Raw genomic sequence first — 18,410 nt, forward strand, 5'->3', positions numbered from 1 at the left:
ATCCATATAATAATGTCATCCATCAACCTAATGTCATCCTTATAATAATGTCATCCATATAATAATGTCATCCATCAACCTAATGTCATCCTTATAATAATGTCATCCTTATAATAATGTCATCCTTATAATAATGTCATCCATCAACCTAATGTCATCCTTATAATAATGTCATCCATATAATAATGTCATCCATCAACCTAATGTCATCCTTATAATAATGTCATCCATATAATAATGTCATCCATCAACCTAATGTCATCCTTATAATAATGTCATCCTTATAATAATGTCATCCTTATAATAATGTCATCCATCAACCTAATGTCATCCTTATAATAATGTAATCCATATAATAATGTCATCCATCAACCTAATGTCATCCTTATAATAATGTCATCCATATAATAATGTCATCCATTAACCTAATGTCATCCTTATAATAATGTCATCCTTATAATAATGTCATCCATCAACCTAATATCATCCATATAATAATGTCATCCATCAACATAATGTCATCCATATAATAATGTCATCCTTATTTTAAGGTCATCCATCAACCTAATATCATCCATATAATAATGTCATCCATCAACCTAATATCATCCATATAATAATGTCATCCATATTTTAATGTCATCCATATAATAATGTCATCCATATTTTAAGGTCATCCATATAATAATGTCATCCAGATTTTAAGGTCATCCATATAATAATGTCAACCATCAACATAATGTAATCCATATAATAATGTCATCCTTATTTTAAGGTCATCCATATAATAATGTCATCCTTATTTTAAGGTCATCCATATAATAATGTCAACCATCAACATAATGTCATCCATATAATAATGTCATCCTTATTTTAATGTCATCCATCAACCTAATATCATCCATATAATAATGTCATCCATCAACATAATGTCATCCATATAATAATGTCATCCTTATTTTAAGGTCATCCATATAATAATGTCATCCTTATTTTAAGGTCATCCATATAATAATGTCAACCATCAACATAATGTCATCCATATAATAATGTCATCCTTATTTTAATGTCATCCATCAACCTAATATCATCCATATAATAATGTCATCCATCAACATAATGTCATCCATATAATAATGTCATCCTTATTTTAAGGTCATCCATATAATAATGTCATCCTTATTTTAAGGTCATCCATATAATAATGTCAACCATCAACATAATGTCATCCATATAATAATGTCATCCTTATTTTAAGGTCATCCATCAACCTAATATCATCCATATAATAATGTCATCCAGCAACATAATGTCATCCATATAATAATGTCATCCTTATTTTAAGGTCATCCATATAATAATGTCATCCTTATTTTAAGGTCATCCATATAATAATGTCAACCATCAACATAATGTCATCCATATAATAATGTCATCCTTATTTTAAGGTCATCCATCAACCTAATATCATCCATATAATAATGTCATCCATCAACATAATGTCATCCATATAATAATGTCATCCATATTTTAAGGTCATCCATATAATAATGTCATCCTTATAATAATGTCATCCATCAACCTAATGTCATCCTTATAATAATGTCATCCATATAATAATGTCATCCATCAACCTAATGTCATCCTTATAATAATGTCATCCATATAATAATGTCATCCATCAACCTAATGTCATCCTTATAATAATGTCATCCTTATAATAATGTCATCCTTATAATAATGTCATCCATCAACCTAATGTCATCCTTATAATAATGTAATCCATATAATAATGTCATCCATCAACCTAATGTCATCCTTATAATAATGTCATCCATATAATAATGTCATCCATTAACCTAATGTCATCCTTATAATAATGTCATCCTTATAATAATGTCATCCATCAACCTAATATCATCCATATAATAATGTCATCCATCAACATAATGTCATCCATATAATAATGTCATCCTTATTTTAAGGTCATCCATCAACCTAATATCATCCATATAATAATGTCATCCATCAACCTAATATCATCCATATAATAATGTCATCCATATTTTAATGTCATCCATATAATAATGTCATCCATATTTTAAGGTCATCCATATAATAATGTCATCCAGATTTTAAGGTCATCCATATAATAATGTCAACCATCAACATAATGTAATCCATATAATAATGTCATCCTTATTTTAAGGTCATCCATATAATAATGTCATCCTTATTTTAAGGTCATCCATATAATAATGTCAACCATCAACCTAATGTCATCCTTATAATAATGTCATCCATATAATAATGTCATCCATCAACCTAATGTCATCCTTATAATAATGTCATCCTTATAATAATGTCATCCTTATAATAATGTCATCCATCAACCTAATGTCATCCTTATAATAATGTCATCCATATAATAATGTCATCCATCAACCTAATGTCATCCTTATAATAATGTCATCCATATAATAATGTCATCCATTAACCTAATGTCATCCTTATAATAATGTCATCCTTATAATAATGTCATCCATCAACCTAATATCATCCATATAATAATGTCATCCATCAACATAATGTAATCCTTATAATAATGTCATCCATATAATAATGTCATCCTTATAATAATGTCATCCTTATAATAATGTAATCCATCAACATAATGTCATCCATATAATTATGTAATCCATCAACATAATTTCATCCATATAATAATGTCATCCATCAACATAATGTCATCCTTATAATAATGTTATCCTTATAATAATGTCATCCATATAATAATGTCATCCATCAACCTAATGTCATCCTTATAATAATGTCATCCATATAATAATGTCATCCATCAACCTAATGTCATCCTTATAATAATGTCATCCTTATAATAATGTCATCCTTATAATAATGTCATCCATCAACCTAATGTCATCCTTATAATAATGTCATCCATATAATAATGTCATCCATCAACCTAATGTCATCCTTATAATAATGTCATCCATATAATAATGTCATCCATCAACCTAATGTCATCCTTATAATAATGTCATCCTTATAATAATGTCATCCTTATAATAATGTCATCCATCAACCTAATGTCATCCTTATAATAATGTAATCCATATAATAATGTCATCCATCAACCTAATGTCATCCTTATAATAATGTCATCCATATAATAATGTCATCCATTAACCTAATGTCATCCTTATAATAATGTCATCCTTATAATAATGTCATCCATCAACCTAATATCATCCATATAATAATGTCATCCATCAACATAATGTCATCCATATAATAATGTCATCCTTATTTTAAGGTCATCCATCAACCTAATATCATCCATATAATAATGTCATCCATCAACCTAATATCATCCATATAATAATGTCATCCATATTTTAATGTCATCCATATAATAATGTCATCCATATTTTAAGGTCATCCATATAATAATGTCATCCAGATTTTAAGGTCATCCATATAATAATGTCAACCATCAACATAATGTAATCCATATAATAATGTCATCCTTATTTTAAGGTCATCCATATAATAATGTCATCCTTATTTTAAGGTCATCCATATAATAATGTCAACCATCAACATAATGTCATCCATATAATAATGTCATCCTTATTTTAATGTCATCCATCAACCTAATATCATCCATATAATAATGTCATCCATCAACATAATGTCATCCATATAATAATGTCATCCTTATTTTAAGGTCATCCATATAATAATGTCATCCTTATTTTAAGGTCATCCATATAATAATGTCAACCATCAACATAATGTCATCCATATAATAATGTCATCCTTATTTTAATGTCATCCATCAACCTAATATCATCCATATAATAATGTCATCCATCAACATAATGTCATCCATATAATAATGTCATCCTTATTTTAAGGTCATCCATATAATAATGTCATCCTTATTTTAAGGTCATCCATATAATAATGTCAACCATCAACATAATGTCATCCATATAATAATGTCATCCTTATTTTAAGGTCATCCATCAACCTAATATCATCCATATAATAATGTCATCCATCAACATAATGTCATCCATATAATAATGTCATCCTTATTTTAAGGTCATCCATATAATAATGTCATCCTTATTTTAAGGTCATCCATATAATAATGTCAACCATCAACATAATGTCATCCATATAATAATGTCATCCTTATTTTAAGGTCATCCATCAACCTAATATCATCCATATAATAATGTCATCCATCAACATAATGTCATCCATATAATAATGTCATCCATATTTTAAGGTCATCCATATAATAATGTCATCCTTATAATAATGTCATCCATCAACCTAATGTCATCCTTATAATAATGTCATCCATATAATAATGTCATCCATCAACCTAATGTCATCCTTATAATAATGTCATCCATATAATAATGTCATCCATCAACCTAATGTCATCCTTATAATAATGTCATCCTTATAATAATGTCATCCTTATAATAATGTCATCCATCAACCTAATGTCATCCTTATAATAATGTAATCCATATAATAATGTCATCCATCAACCTAATGTCATCCTTATAATAATGTCATCCATATAATAATGTCATCCATTAACCTAATGTCATCCTTATAATAATGTCATCCTTATAATAATGTCATCCATCAACCTAATATCATCCATATAATAATGTCATCCATCAACATAATGTCATCCATATAATAATGTCATCCTTATTTTAAGGTCATCCATCAACCTAATATCATCCATATAATAATGTCATCCATCAACCTAATATCATCCATATAATAATGTCATCCATATTTTAATGTCATCCATATAATAATGTCATCCATATTTTAAGGTCATCCATATAATAATGTCATCCAGATTTTAAGGTCATCCATATAATAATGTCAACCATCAACATAATGTAATCCATATAATAATGTCATCCTTATTTTAAGGTCATCCATATAATAATGTCATCCTTATTTTAAGGTCATCCATATAATAATGTCAACCATCAACATAATGTCATCCATATAATAATGTCATCCTTATTTTAATGTCATCCATCAACCTAATATCATCCATATAATAATGTCATCCATCAACATAATGTCATCCATATAATAATGTCATCCTTATTTTAAGGTCATCCATATAATAATGTCATCCTTATTTTAAGGTCATCCATATAATAATGTCAACCATCAACATAATGTCATCCATATAATAATGTCATCCTTATTTTAATGTCATCCATCAACCTAATATCATCCATATAATAATGTCATCCATCAACATAATGTCATCCATATAATAATGTCATCCTTATTTTAAGGTCATCCATATAATAATGTCATCCTTATTTTAAGGTCATCCATATAATAATGTCAACCATCAACATAATGTCATCCATATAATAATGTCATCCTTATTTTAAGGTCATCCATCAACCTAATATCATCCATATAATAATGTCATCCATCAACATAATGTCATCCATATAATAATGTCATCCTTATTTTAAGGTCATCCATATAATAATGTCATCCTTATTTTAAGGTCATCCATATAATAATGTCAACCATCAACATAATGTCATCCATATAATAATGTCATCCTTATTTTAAGGTCATCCATCAACCTAATATCATCCATATAATAATGTCATCCATCAACATAATGTCATCCATATAATAATGTCATCCATATTTTAAGGTCATCCATATAATAATGTCATCCATCAACATAATGTCATCCATATAATAATGTCATCGTTATTTTAAGGTCATCCATATAATAATGTCATCCTTATTTTAAGGTCATCCATATAATAATGTCAACCATCAACATAATGTCATCCATATAATAATGTCATCCTTATTTTAAGGTCATCCATCAACCTAATATCATCCATATAATAATGTCATCCATCAACATAATGTCATCCATATAATAATGTCATCCATATTTTAAGGTCATCCATATAATAATGTCATCCATCAACATAATGTCATCCATATAATAATGTCATCCATATTTTAAGGTCATCCATATAATAATGTCATCCATCAACATAATGTCATCCATATAATAATGTCATCCATATTTTAAGGTCATCCATATAATAATGTCCTTATTTGTCCTTATATTAATGTCATCAACCTCTCCTTTACTGCAAAAGTCCAATTTGACCCTCCAGCCCCGGCCAGCACTCCTGTAGACACCCCTGGAGATTTGAAAGGATTGGATAGGTATAATATATAATAGTTATATATATATATATTATAATTGTATATACAGTATTATACATTATATATTATTTTAAATATATAAATAAAGTTATTCTATTATAATATAGTTCCGTAGGGCCTCACATTACAGAGTGTTCAAGTACTTCTACGGAATATGAATTATTTAATTAATTAAGCACAATGCTTGAACACATTTAATTGCTTCGAGACCATATACAGTAATTGATGTCTGGCTGAGAAACACTTAATTCTGTATTGGATGCATGAATTCTGTGATTCCGTTCATTACAACGTACTAGACGCCATACGACTCCTGAACAGCTAATCATGGCTACCCAAACTATTTGCATTCCCCCCCCTCTTTTACGCTGCTGCCACTCTGTTTATTATCTATGCATAGTCACTTTAACTCTACCCACATGTACATATTACCTCAATTACCTTGACTAACCGGTGCCCCCGCACATTGACTCTGTACCGGTACCCCCCTGTATATAGCCTCGCTACTGTTATTTTACTGCTGCTCTTTAATGAGCAGCAGTATCTATTATTATACTTAACACTTATTTTATTTTATTAAAACTGCATTGTTGGTTAAGGGCTTGTAAGTAAGCATTTCACTGTAAGGTCTACACCTGTTGTATTCGGCACATGTGACAAACAAAATGTGATTTGATTTGATTTGATCCTTGCTTTCTCCATCCTTGTTTCCTTAATTCCTCTGAAATTTCATTGGAGGAGGAGGTCTCAGGTTCTCCTCCAATTTCCCTTTCAGAAGAATTTCAAGGACAGGGGAAGCAAGGGTTTGACTGCTGGTAATGGTTCCCCACACACACACACGCATACACACACACAGGAATGGCAGAGAGAGCAAGCTGTGTTTAGGGAAGTGGTTTTCTATTTTTGTGACCTAAATCTCTCTAGCAATTATCACTGTCACCACTGCAACCATTAGGCCAACTCTCACCACAAACAGTATGTTGCAGACCTGGGTTCAAATACTATTTCAAATCAGTTAAAAAACGTTATCTATATTTGATTGAGCTTGATTGGCGAATGCCCCCCGTTGATACCAGTAAATGTACTCTTTGTGGGTGTTCTCTATAGAACATGGTTCAAACCCCTTCCAATCCTACACCGTTCGTAGCTCTTTAAAGAACATGGATCAAACCCCTTCCAATCCTACACCATTCGTAGCTCTTTAAAGAACATGGTTCAAACCCCTTCCAATCCTACACCGTTCGTAGCTCTTTAAAGAACATGGATCAAACCCCTTCCAATCCTACACCGTTCGTAGCTCTTTAAAGAACATGGTTCAAACCCCTTCCAATCCTACACCGTTCGTAGCTCTCTATAGAACATGGTTCAAACCCCTTCCAATCCTACACCGTTCGTAGCTCTCTATAGAACATGGTTCAAACCCCTTCCAATCCTACACCGTTCGTAGCTCTCTATAGAACATGGTTCAAACCCCTTCCAATCCTACACCGTTCGTAGCTCTCTATAGAACATGGTTCAAACCCCTTCCAATCCTACACCGTTCGTAGCTCTCTAAAGAACATGGATCAAACCCCTTCCAATCCTACAACGTTCGTAGATAATTTCCTCTGTCACTCTTCTGCCTGACTATAGAAGAGCAGTCTTCAGTAAATTCCAGACCATTAGTAGCATACTACTGATTTTCAGGGGAGCTTCAAAGAAACACATTACATTTCCAACCTTTCTAGTGACAGGCAGTAGCTACTGCAGGAAGCTTGGTGGGCGACCCTGTTCTAATGGATATGATTAAGGTATGGTGGGAATGCCAGGCATCTTGTGGTGGGCCACCTTTCTGCAGCTGAACAAAAATGATGATTCCAGGATGATTATTAAAATCAGTTTCAAGGCAAAGAGGTTGAATTGAGACATGTTGGTCAGTTATAATAACAAGCCTATGTCCTCCAAGTAGGCAGTGTTTTTGGCTCCTCTCTCTGTATGTGAACAAACTGATCATGACATTCTTCCATTTCATAATTGTGTTAAAATGATGTCCAGCTCTTCGGACAAACTATTGATCATTTATTCAAATGCCCATTTATATTGATTTGTGCATGGAAAAGTCCTCATCCTCCATTTTCTAATGCAGTTTGAGCAGAAAGCCCTGGAGTCAAATGCTCAAAGTATTTGAAAAAGATTTAATAGTATTTGAACCAAGGTTTGATATCTTGCTGCTTTAGTCCTTCATCAACGATTCAATCAACTCATCTTTCTTTTGCTCGTTGAACTAAAGAGCAAACGTCTTCTTAGATAGGAAGATGGAAATGAATATAACACTGTGGCATTGCGTGGTATTTCTGAATTGGCAATGTGCCTGAGAGGGTAGGCAGACTTCAGGCACTTAAACGTTGTTCTCACTTCCCACTATACTTGTTTCAACAGATACATCTAAAATGACTCTCCTAAAATGGCAGGGAGCTTAGCAACACTGTATTGCAGCCCCCACACTAACATACCACTTCGAATGCATCTAGGCTATTACATAAAAAAAAAAAAAATGTTTAGTCATTTAGCAGAAGCTCTTATCCAGAGCGACTTACAGTTAGTGCATTCATCTTAAAATAGCTAGGTGAGACAACCACATATCACAATCATAGTAAGTACACTTTTCCTCAGTAAAGTAGCTATCAGCAAGGTCAGAGCTAGTAAGGAATATAATACAAAGTCAGGTGTTAGTTATCTATGTATTGGGCTAGCATTATTATCAGTTATCTATGTATTGGGCTAGCATTGTGATTAGTTATCTATGTATTGGGCTAGCATTGTGATTAGTTATCTATGTATTGGGCTAGCATTGTGATTAGTTATCTATGTATTGGGCTAGCATTGTGATTAGTTATCTATGTATTGGGCTAGCATTGTGATTAGTTATCTATGTATTGGGCTAGCATTGTGATCAGTTATCTATGTATTGGACTAGCATTGTGATTAGTTATCTATGTATTGTGCTAGCATTGTGATTAGTTATCTATGTATTGGGCTAGCATTGTGATTATTATCTATGTATTGGGCTAGCATTGTGATCAGTTATCTATGTATTGGTCTAGCATTATTATCAGTTATCTATGTATTGGGCTAGCATTGTGATTAGTTATCTATGTATTGGGCTAGCATTGTGATTAGTTATCTATGTATTGGCTAGTATTGTGATTAGTTATCTATGTATTGGGCTAGTATTGTGATCAGTTATCTATGTATTGGGCTAGCATTGTGATTAGTTATCTATGTATTGGGCTAGCATTGTGATCAGTTATCTATGTATTGGCTAGTATTGTGATTAGTTATCTATGTAGTGGGCTAGTATTGTGATCAGTTATCTATGTATTGGGCTAGCATTGTGATTAGTTATCTATGTATTGGCTAGTATTGTGATCAGTTATCTATGTATTGGGCTAGCATTGTGATTAGTTATCTATGTATTGGGCTAGCATTGTGATCAGTTATCTATGTATTGGGCTAGCATTGTGATCAGTTATCTATGTATTGGGCTAGCATTGTGATCAGTTATCTATGTATTGGCTAGCATTGTGATCAGTTATCTATGTATTGGCTAGTATTGTGATCAGTTATCTATGTATTGGGCTAGCATTGTGATCAGTTATCTATGTATTGGGCTAGCATTGTGATCAGTTATCTATGTATTGGGCTAGTATTGTGATCAGTTTTCTATGTGATCAGTTATCTATGTATTGGGCTAGCATTGTAAGGGGTATGCTAGTGTGCACACTGAAACATACACTCAGCTACATAGTTTCTACATATCTAAAATGAGTGTCCAGCAAATACAGGCCTGTGTACTACATCCACGTTGAGTCCAGTAAACAGTATGTACAACTATCTAGCTCTGGGAAAATATAGCTGTGGCATGTTGACAGGCTTGTTGACAGGGCCAAATAGTCTTCATTGGGGAACTGACTGTGGTAGACTGTGTCAGGTCCCAGCGGTTCTAGATGGCAGAGAGGTTAACCAGGGGGTGTTTTACACAGCATCAACATAACCACACTGCTCCTGCTCTGCCTTGCCTGAATTCCCCCTCGTTGCCAGTGTTCAACTCTCCAGAGGCCTGCTGAAGGCTAGAGTAACACAGTGGAAATATAGTATGAACTAGAAGTCTGTCATCAGACAGCTAGGGGTCTCAGTGGAGGGACCCTACTGTAGTTCACTATGGCCTGGTGCCAGATCTGTTAGTGCTGTCTGTAGGAGTATTGGAAAGACAGCACTAGTAGATCAAATCAAATCAACTTGTATTTGTCACATGCTTCGTAAAACAACAGGTAGACTAACAGTGAAATACTTACTTATGGGTCCCTTCCCAACAATGCAGAGTTAAAGATACAAATATATATATATTTTTAAATAGAAATAGTGACACGAGGTATAAATACACAGTGAATAACGAATAACAATAATGAGTAGAAAATAACATGGCTATATACAGGGAGTACCAGTACAGAGTCGATGTGCAGAGGTAAGAGGTCATTGATGTACAGTCGTGGTCAAAAGTTTTGAGAACGACACAAGTATTGGTCTTCACAAAGTTTGCTGCTTCAGTTTTTTTTAGATATTTTTGTCAGATGTTACTATGGTATACTGAAGTATAATTACAAGCATTCCATAAGTGTCAAAGGCTTTTATTGACAATTACATTAAGTTTATGCAAAGAGTCAATATTTTCAGTGTTGACCCTTCTTTTTCAAGACCTCTGCAATCCGCCCTGTCATGCTGTCAATTAACTTCTGGGCCACATCCTGACTGATGGCAGCCCATTCTTGCATAATCAATGCTTGGAGTTTGTAAGAATTTGTGGGTTTTTGTTTGTCCACCCGCCTCTTGAGGATTGACCACAAGTTCTCAATGGGATTAAGGTCTGGGGAGTTTCCTGGCCATGGACCCAAAATGTCGATGTTTTGTTCCCAGAGCCACTTAGTTATCACTTTTGCCTTATGGCAAGGTGCTCCATCATGCTGGAAAAGGCATTGTTCGTCACCAAACTGTTCTTGGATGGTTGGGAGAAGTTGCTCTCGGAGGATGTGTTGGTACCATTCTTTATTCAAGGCTGTGTTCTTAGGCAAAATTGTGAGTGAGCCCACTCCCTTGGCTGAGAAGCAACCCCACACATGAATGGTCTCAGGATGCTTTACTGTTGGCATGACACAGGACTGATGGTAGCGCTCACCTTGTCTTCTCCGGACAAGCTTCTTCCGGATGCCCCAAACAATCGGAAAGGGGATTCATCAGAGAAAATGACTTTACCCCAGTCCTCAGCAGTCCAATCCCTGTACCTTTTGCAGAATATCAGTCTGTCCCTGATGTTTTCCCTGGAGAGAAGTGGCTTCCTCGCTGCCCTTCTTGACACCAGGCCATCCTCCAAAAGCCTTCGCCTAACTGTGCGTGCAGATGCACTCACACCTGCCTGCTGCCATTCCTGAGCAAGCTCTGCGCTGGTGGTGCCCCGATCCCGCAGCTGAATCAACTTTAGGAGACGGTCCTGGCGCTTGCTGGACTTTCTTGGGCGCCCTGAAGCCTTCTTCACAACAATTGAACCTCTCTCCTTGAAGTTCTTGTTGATCCGATAAATGGTTGATTTAGGTGCAATCTTACTAGCAGCAATATCCTTGCCTGTGAAGCCCTTTTTGTGCAAAGCAATGATGACAGCACGTGTTTCCTTGCAGGTAACCATGGTTAACAGAGGAAGAACAATGAGTTCAAGCACCACCTTCCTTTTAAAGCTTCCAGTCTGTTATTCTAACTCAATCAGCATGACAGAGTGATCTCCAGCCTTGTCCTCGTCAACACTCTCACCTGTGTTAACGAGAGAATCACTGACATGATGTCAGCTGGTCCTTTTGTGGCAGGGCTGAAATGCAGTAGAAATGTTTTTGGGGGATTAAGTTCATTTTCATGGCAAAGAGGGACTTTCCAATTAATTGCAATTCATCTGATCACTCTTCATAACATTCTGGAGTATATGCAAATTGCCATCATAAAAACTGAGGCAGCAGACTTTGTGAAAATTAATATTTGTGACATTCTCAAAACTTTTGACCACGACTGTAGATATGTACATATAGGTAGGGATAAAGTTACTAGGCAACAGGATAATAGACTGAGCTGTAGCAGTAGCGTATGTGGTTAGTGTGAAAGTGTGTGTGTGTGTGTGTGTGTGTGTGTGTGAGTGTGTGTGTGTGTGTGTGTGAGTGTGTGTGTGAGTGTGTGTGTGTGTGAGAGTGTGTGTGTGTGTATGTATGTAGCGTGTGTGTAATGCGTGTTGGGGTGTCAGTGTAAGTATGTGTGAGTGTGTGGGTAGAGTCCAGTGTCAGTGAAAAAGAGTCTGGAACAAGGCTACAAGACAACACAAACAGATCTGGGACCTGGCTTCAAGACAACACAAAAATATTTGAGACCAGGCTACAAGACAACACAAAAAGATCTGAGATCAGGCTACAAGACAACACAAACAGATCTGGGACCAGGCTATAAGACAACACACATATCTGGGACCAGGCTACAAGACAACAAAAACAGATCTGGGACCAGGCTAGTAGGTCAATCAAGCATCATTCACAGAAACTGTCACAGGGTCTACGTTCCAATATTCACACTAGCACACTCCTTAGAATGCATTCCAGGGAAGACTGGAACAGTGCCAGTGGAAGGGAAGACTGGAACAGTGCCAGTGGAAGGGAAGACTGGAACAGTGCCAGTATAAGGGAAGACTGGAACAGTGCCAGTGGAAGGGAAGACTGGAACAGTGCCAGTGGAAGGGAAGACTGGAACAGTGCCAGTGGAAGGGAGCTGTGGAGTACATTATATTCTATCCATTTTCAAATGCAACAATTCCACCACATCCATTTAGACATTCCTTTCTGTCTCATTGTGTCATTTCCTTCCATGAATAAATTATGTTAATGTACCTCCCAACAAGACATCACTAACACAGTATAATATACATTATGTACCATACATCTCCCAACAAGACATCACTAACACAGTATAATATACATTATGTACCATACATCTCCCAACAAGACATCACTAACACAGTATAATATACATTATGTACCATACATCTCCCAACAAGACATCACTAACACAGTATAATATACATTATGTACCATACATCTCCCAACAAGACATCACTAACACAGTATAATATACATTATGTACCATACATCTCCCAACAAGACATCACTAACACAGTATAATATACATTATGTACCATACATCTCCCAACAAGACATCACTAACACAGTATAATATACATTATGTACCATACATCTCCCAACAAGACATCACTAACACAGTATAATATACATTATGTACCATACATCTCCCAACAAGACATCACTAACACAGTATAATATACATTATGTACCATACATCTCCCAACAAGACATCACTAACACAGTATAATATACATTATGTACCATACATCTCCCAACAAGACATCACTAACACAGTATAATATACATTATGTACCATACATCTCCCAACAAGACATCACTAACACAGTATAATATACATTATGTACCATACATCTCCCATCAAGACATCACTAACACAGTATAATATACATTATGTACCATACATCTCCCAACAAGACATCACTAACACAGTATAATATACATTATGTACCATACATCTCCCAACAAGACATCACTAACCCAGTATAATATACATTGTGTACGGTCAAGAAAACGTTTTATTCTCTGTAGAAAAACGTATGAAATAATGATTGAAACGGAAAGACGTTTACAAGACACCGTATACAGTACATCTTGTCAGAGCAATTGAGAATGGCAACCTATCAATTTACAACATTTTGTAAATGGCTCAGACATTAATGTCATAATGCTTGTAGCTTTATGATTATTTTCATGTGATATACAATAGCCTTAGACAACTAGTTTGGCTTTTGAAAGATGGGACAAAAGCTGACCCAAAAAGGCATGATGGACAATGTAACATAAGATAATGTGAAACCAATAGCCCTCCAGCAACGTTGTGAGAGATTAGCTGTTCATCCATCCACAGTACATGTAACAAGTCCATCTAGAGTCCATTTCTGTGTAGAACACTAGCGATCTCTCCCTTCATCAGTTCATCAAACAATAAGGATGTTATACAATGAAGGCCAAGATGTCAAACCAAAGTTCTCGAGTTGATTTAACTGGGAGAACCACTAACCCCATGCTGGTCTCTCAAAGGAACAACACAAATGGACCTCTTTTTAAGTGCAGTGATCCCAGCCAGCCTGTTTGTGAGTACTGCAAGCTCTGGGGTCTGTAGAAACCATGAATAAAAACATTTTAAAGCATTGCCTAAAGGTCCCTCTGGTCAGGATGTCTGTTGTAGAAGATGGACTTTGACTGCCTCTCAGAGTGGGAAAGGTATTCTTCACTCTCTGTCCATCCCAAAGGACCACAACAATAGAATGGAAAACCAGACAAACAGGAATAAACAAACGTGACCTGTGCAGAACATTGCATTATTAAGTCACTTTCTAAGTGTGTTCTAAAACAGAAACAGAACCCTGACTGTGCATATATAGATTTATATTCCAGACATTGCTCATTCTGATTTCTTTAGTTTCATTATGTGTGTGTATTGTTTTGTATTGTTCAGTATTACTGCACTGTTGGAGCTAGAAACATAAGCATTTCGCAGCACCTGCGATAACATCTGCAAATATATGTGTACGGACCAATAAACTGTGATTTGATTTGAGCTGTATATTGTGTTTTCACTTCACACCACCTTTGACCCATATCACAAATGAATGATGACCTTTAGGGTCTTATGAAAAACCTTTCAAAATGGCTGTGGTAGGAATCAGCTCATTGTTCCATAACTCAACAAAACCACACAATATTCCAGGATGACCATAGAATAGTATAGTACAGCAGGACATGTAGTTATTTATTGGACTGCCTGTGTAAACACAGCCATAGTGCTAGTTATTTCTTCTCTGGATCCTTCCCATCTGTTGTGTGTGTTTTTCATGTTCTCACCTGGAACAGATGCAGTGCATTCTTGGACCAACCTACCAACCAGATATCAGATAATTGGGCTGCTTCAGAGAATGAAGAGTGTGTATCTGTGTACAGGGGATAGTGGAGACTTAAGGTCTTTCTTAACACCAGTCTTTTTTTCTATAGTATGTAGCCCCAGGAATCACCACTGTGCTGATCCTTCATATTTTATATCTGTGTACACGCATTAGTACTAGAAGCCATTGATTAAGCTTCACCATGGTGATGACTAGAAGGTAAATAAATACTACAGCCTGCGATGAGTCAGCACTTTTTAATATCAACTGTACTAAAGCCGGCTACGTGCCATCTTGTAGGTTAATAATGACCACTGTGACAGATTAAATCGATGCACTGGTATCTAGTACAGTGATGAAAAGTGCATGGTACACAAAATAAGATAGGCCAGCCTCTTTATTAACAGTTTTAAAGAGGACACAATAAATATCACTAATGTCTAGTCCTTGAGGAAAAATGGCTACGCCAACGCCAACCACAACTTCGAGGTCCAAAGCAATCCCTGAATTAACGTTAGAAAGTGATAGATTAACAATGTAAATACAGCAATAATAAATTCAGAATTTATATTTTATTCCAAATTCATAAAGTAAATTGACATCGTGATCAGTAGTCAAGTGATATTATGCTCAGTTCATCTTAAGATAACTTTACAGCAAATCAATGCAATAACAGTTAGTCAAGTTAAGCCCGACCAAACATGACCAAAACCAGGGATAAGAGAATATATATTTTAACCCCGCAATGTGCATTATCCATATGGTATGAAATACATGCCCATATTTGTTGCTGTAAGTTAACATGCTGAATGTGCCAAGTAAGTGATCTTAAAAATAATACATTTGTTATAGGCTAAACATTTATCGAGCCATATATTACATAAATGCACATGACTACAAAAATGTGATGAATTAGAATAAATAAGAAACATAAAGTGAGCCTGGAATGTTTCCCCAACAACATCTTCTCTTTATATTATCCAGAACTTCCAGTACCACAGGATAAAGCTTGTTTAATAATCCACCATTTTGTTATCAACCATGGATCTTTCTTAGGGTTGCAAAATGTTGGTAACTTTCCCAAAATTCCCTGTTTTTATTCCTGATTGGAAGATTCACAGAATAGTGAGGGAATAAGCAGGAAATCCGTAATCCTCCCATTTAGAAAAATATACCAGAATTTTGCAACTTTAAATCTTTCTTTTTGGAAACATAAAAACATGGAATTGATGCAGATGACGTTTGAAACAACAGGCTAATCCCCATAGTAATACAAATAGGGTTCCATCCCAAATGGCACACTAATCCCTATATAGTGCACTACTTTTGACCAGGGTCCAATAGGGCTTTGGTCAAAAGAAGTGCACTATATACAAAATAGGTGCCATTTGGGACGCAGGCAGGGTTCACATACTGCTCTGAACAAAGACACCTGACTGAACAAAGAACTAAAAAGTTGCCCTAATACTAAAAAAGCAAGCTCACAATCACTCTCTCCCGTTATAATAAATCAGTACCAACACAACGTTGTGTGATATTAAGCAATCTCAGGCAGAAAACAGAAAACAAAAGTTCCAATTAAATTCATAGTTTTACTGCATTGTATGAACAATCCACTTGTCAAATTCTTATGTTATACCAAACCAGTTCTAACAGAAACCATCATACAAGCATCCATTTTAAGATCAATCCGGTTTAAATGTCTCCTGGTCCATGCAGGTAGCAGACCTGGGTCATATTCATTAGGGCACACCGTTTAAAATAATTTCGAATACTTAAACTGTATTTGATTAAGCTTGCCTTTTGCAGGTGAACCCACAGAAAAGTCCCGAACGTGCAAACCCCGCCCACACGGCACTCCCAGGCAGGCTAAAGCAAAAGTATTTAAAATATTTCAAATAGTATTTGATTGAACCCAGGTCTGGCAGGATGTGGTATTGTCAGTGGACATATTCGTCTTCACTCATGTCAGAGTCGTCTGCCTCCACCTCTCCTTCGATCACTGATTTCTTCCCCTTACAACATGACACTACCAGGCCGATGAGGAAAACCTACAGGTGGAAAACATGGAAAGTTACAAATCAATCAATCAAACACCACCAGGCCAATGACGAGAACCTACAGGTGGAAAACATGGAAATAAGTCATAGGCCGTCTCCCAATACCCATACTAGCGTACTATATAAATAGTATGCGAAAAAATTAAGTTTTATAGTATGTGACATTTTGAAAATAATACTCTGAATGCGTCATCTAATGCGCGATTGCACCGACACCCGCCATTCATTCATTTTGGTACAGCCCGTCAATTTATCTGATTATCAGCTGTTGAAAAAGACGAGTCAATTCTACTAGATCAAACGCTGAAATGAGCATGCAGTTTAAGTATGTCGGACGCTAGTACGGGAGTCATCTTTAAATGTCCAATCAATTTAATAAATCAATCAATGAATCAATTGCAGCTCTAATTCTAGCAGCCTCAGCAGTACTCAGTAAATATGACCTGCCTTTACACTAGAAATTGCACTTACAGTCGTTATATTTTGGCAAGAACATTGTCAACCAAATCTTTGAGTTTCCAACATACCCCAATAAACACCCAGTTCCCAAAGTAGTAGATGGTACTGAAGAACCAGAACTTGTGGAGGAAAAGGTACGATCTTGTCACTGTGCATTCGTCTGAAAAGAGAAGACAAAAAAACAGAAAGAAAATGAATGAGTCTTTGCTAACATTAGCATTAGCATTAGCCTGACATCAGGAGATACATGTACAACTCTAACCTTAGTTCTCTAAACTTAATTTACACTTAACGTTTTGTGCGTTTGGAATGACAAATGTATATTAAATTACTCAAACATATATTTATATGTATATTTGTATGTTTCAACAGCACAACATGGCCAGCCTTGGGAGTTCACTGAAGTCACTATGGCTGCGTTTACACAGGCAGCCAAATTCTGATATTTCTTTCAATAATTGGTCTTTTGACCAATCAGATCAGGTCTTTTGACAATGATTGCGCAAACAATCAGAATT

At 35.3% G+C, this 18,410-nt stretch overlaps 1 protein-coding gene across 1 annotated transcript in view; it reads right to left on the reverse strand.

The window, feature by feature from the left end:
* Positions 1-15,752: 15,752 nt before the first annotated feature.
* The window catches only part of LOC311117989 (lysosomal cobalamin transport escort protein LMBD1-like), a 51,540-nt gene continuing 48,882 nt past the window's right edge, over positions 15,753-18,410 (reverse strand). Inside the window, exons 4-5 of the mRNA XM_084192871.1 lie at positions 17,961-18,052; positions 15,753-17,424 (exon numbers count right to left, since the gene is read on the reverse strand). Of these exons, the coding sequence (XP_084048997.1) occupies positions 17,314-17,424; positions 17,961-18,052 (203 nt within the window). The 3' untranslated portion in view covers positions 15,753-17,313. The remainder of the gene's footprint in view (positions 17,425-17,960; positions 18,053-18,410) is intronic.

The sequence above is a fragment of the Coregonus lavaretus genome (genome assembly GCF_964263955.1).
Source record: "Coregonus lavaretus genome assembly, contig: HAP1_SCAFFOLD_1350, whole genome shotgun sequence".
NCBI lineage: Eukaryota > Metazoa > Chordata > Actinopteri > Salmoniformes > Salmonidae > Coregonus > Coregonus lavaretus.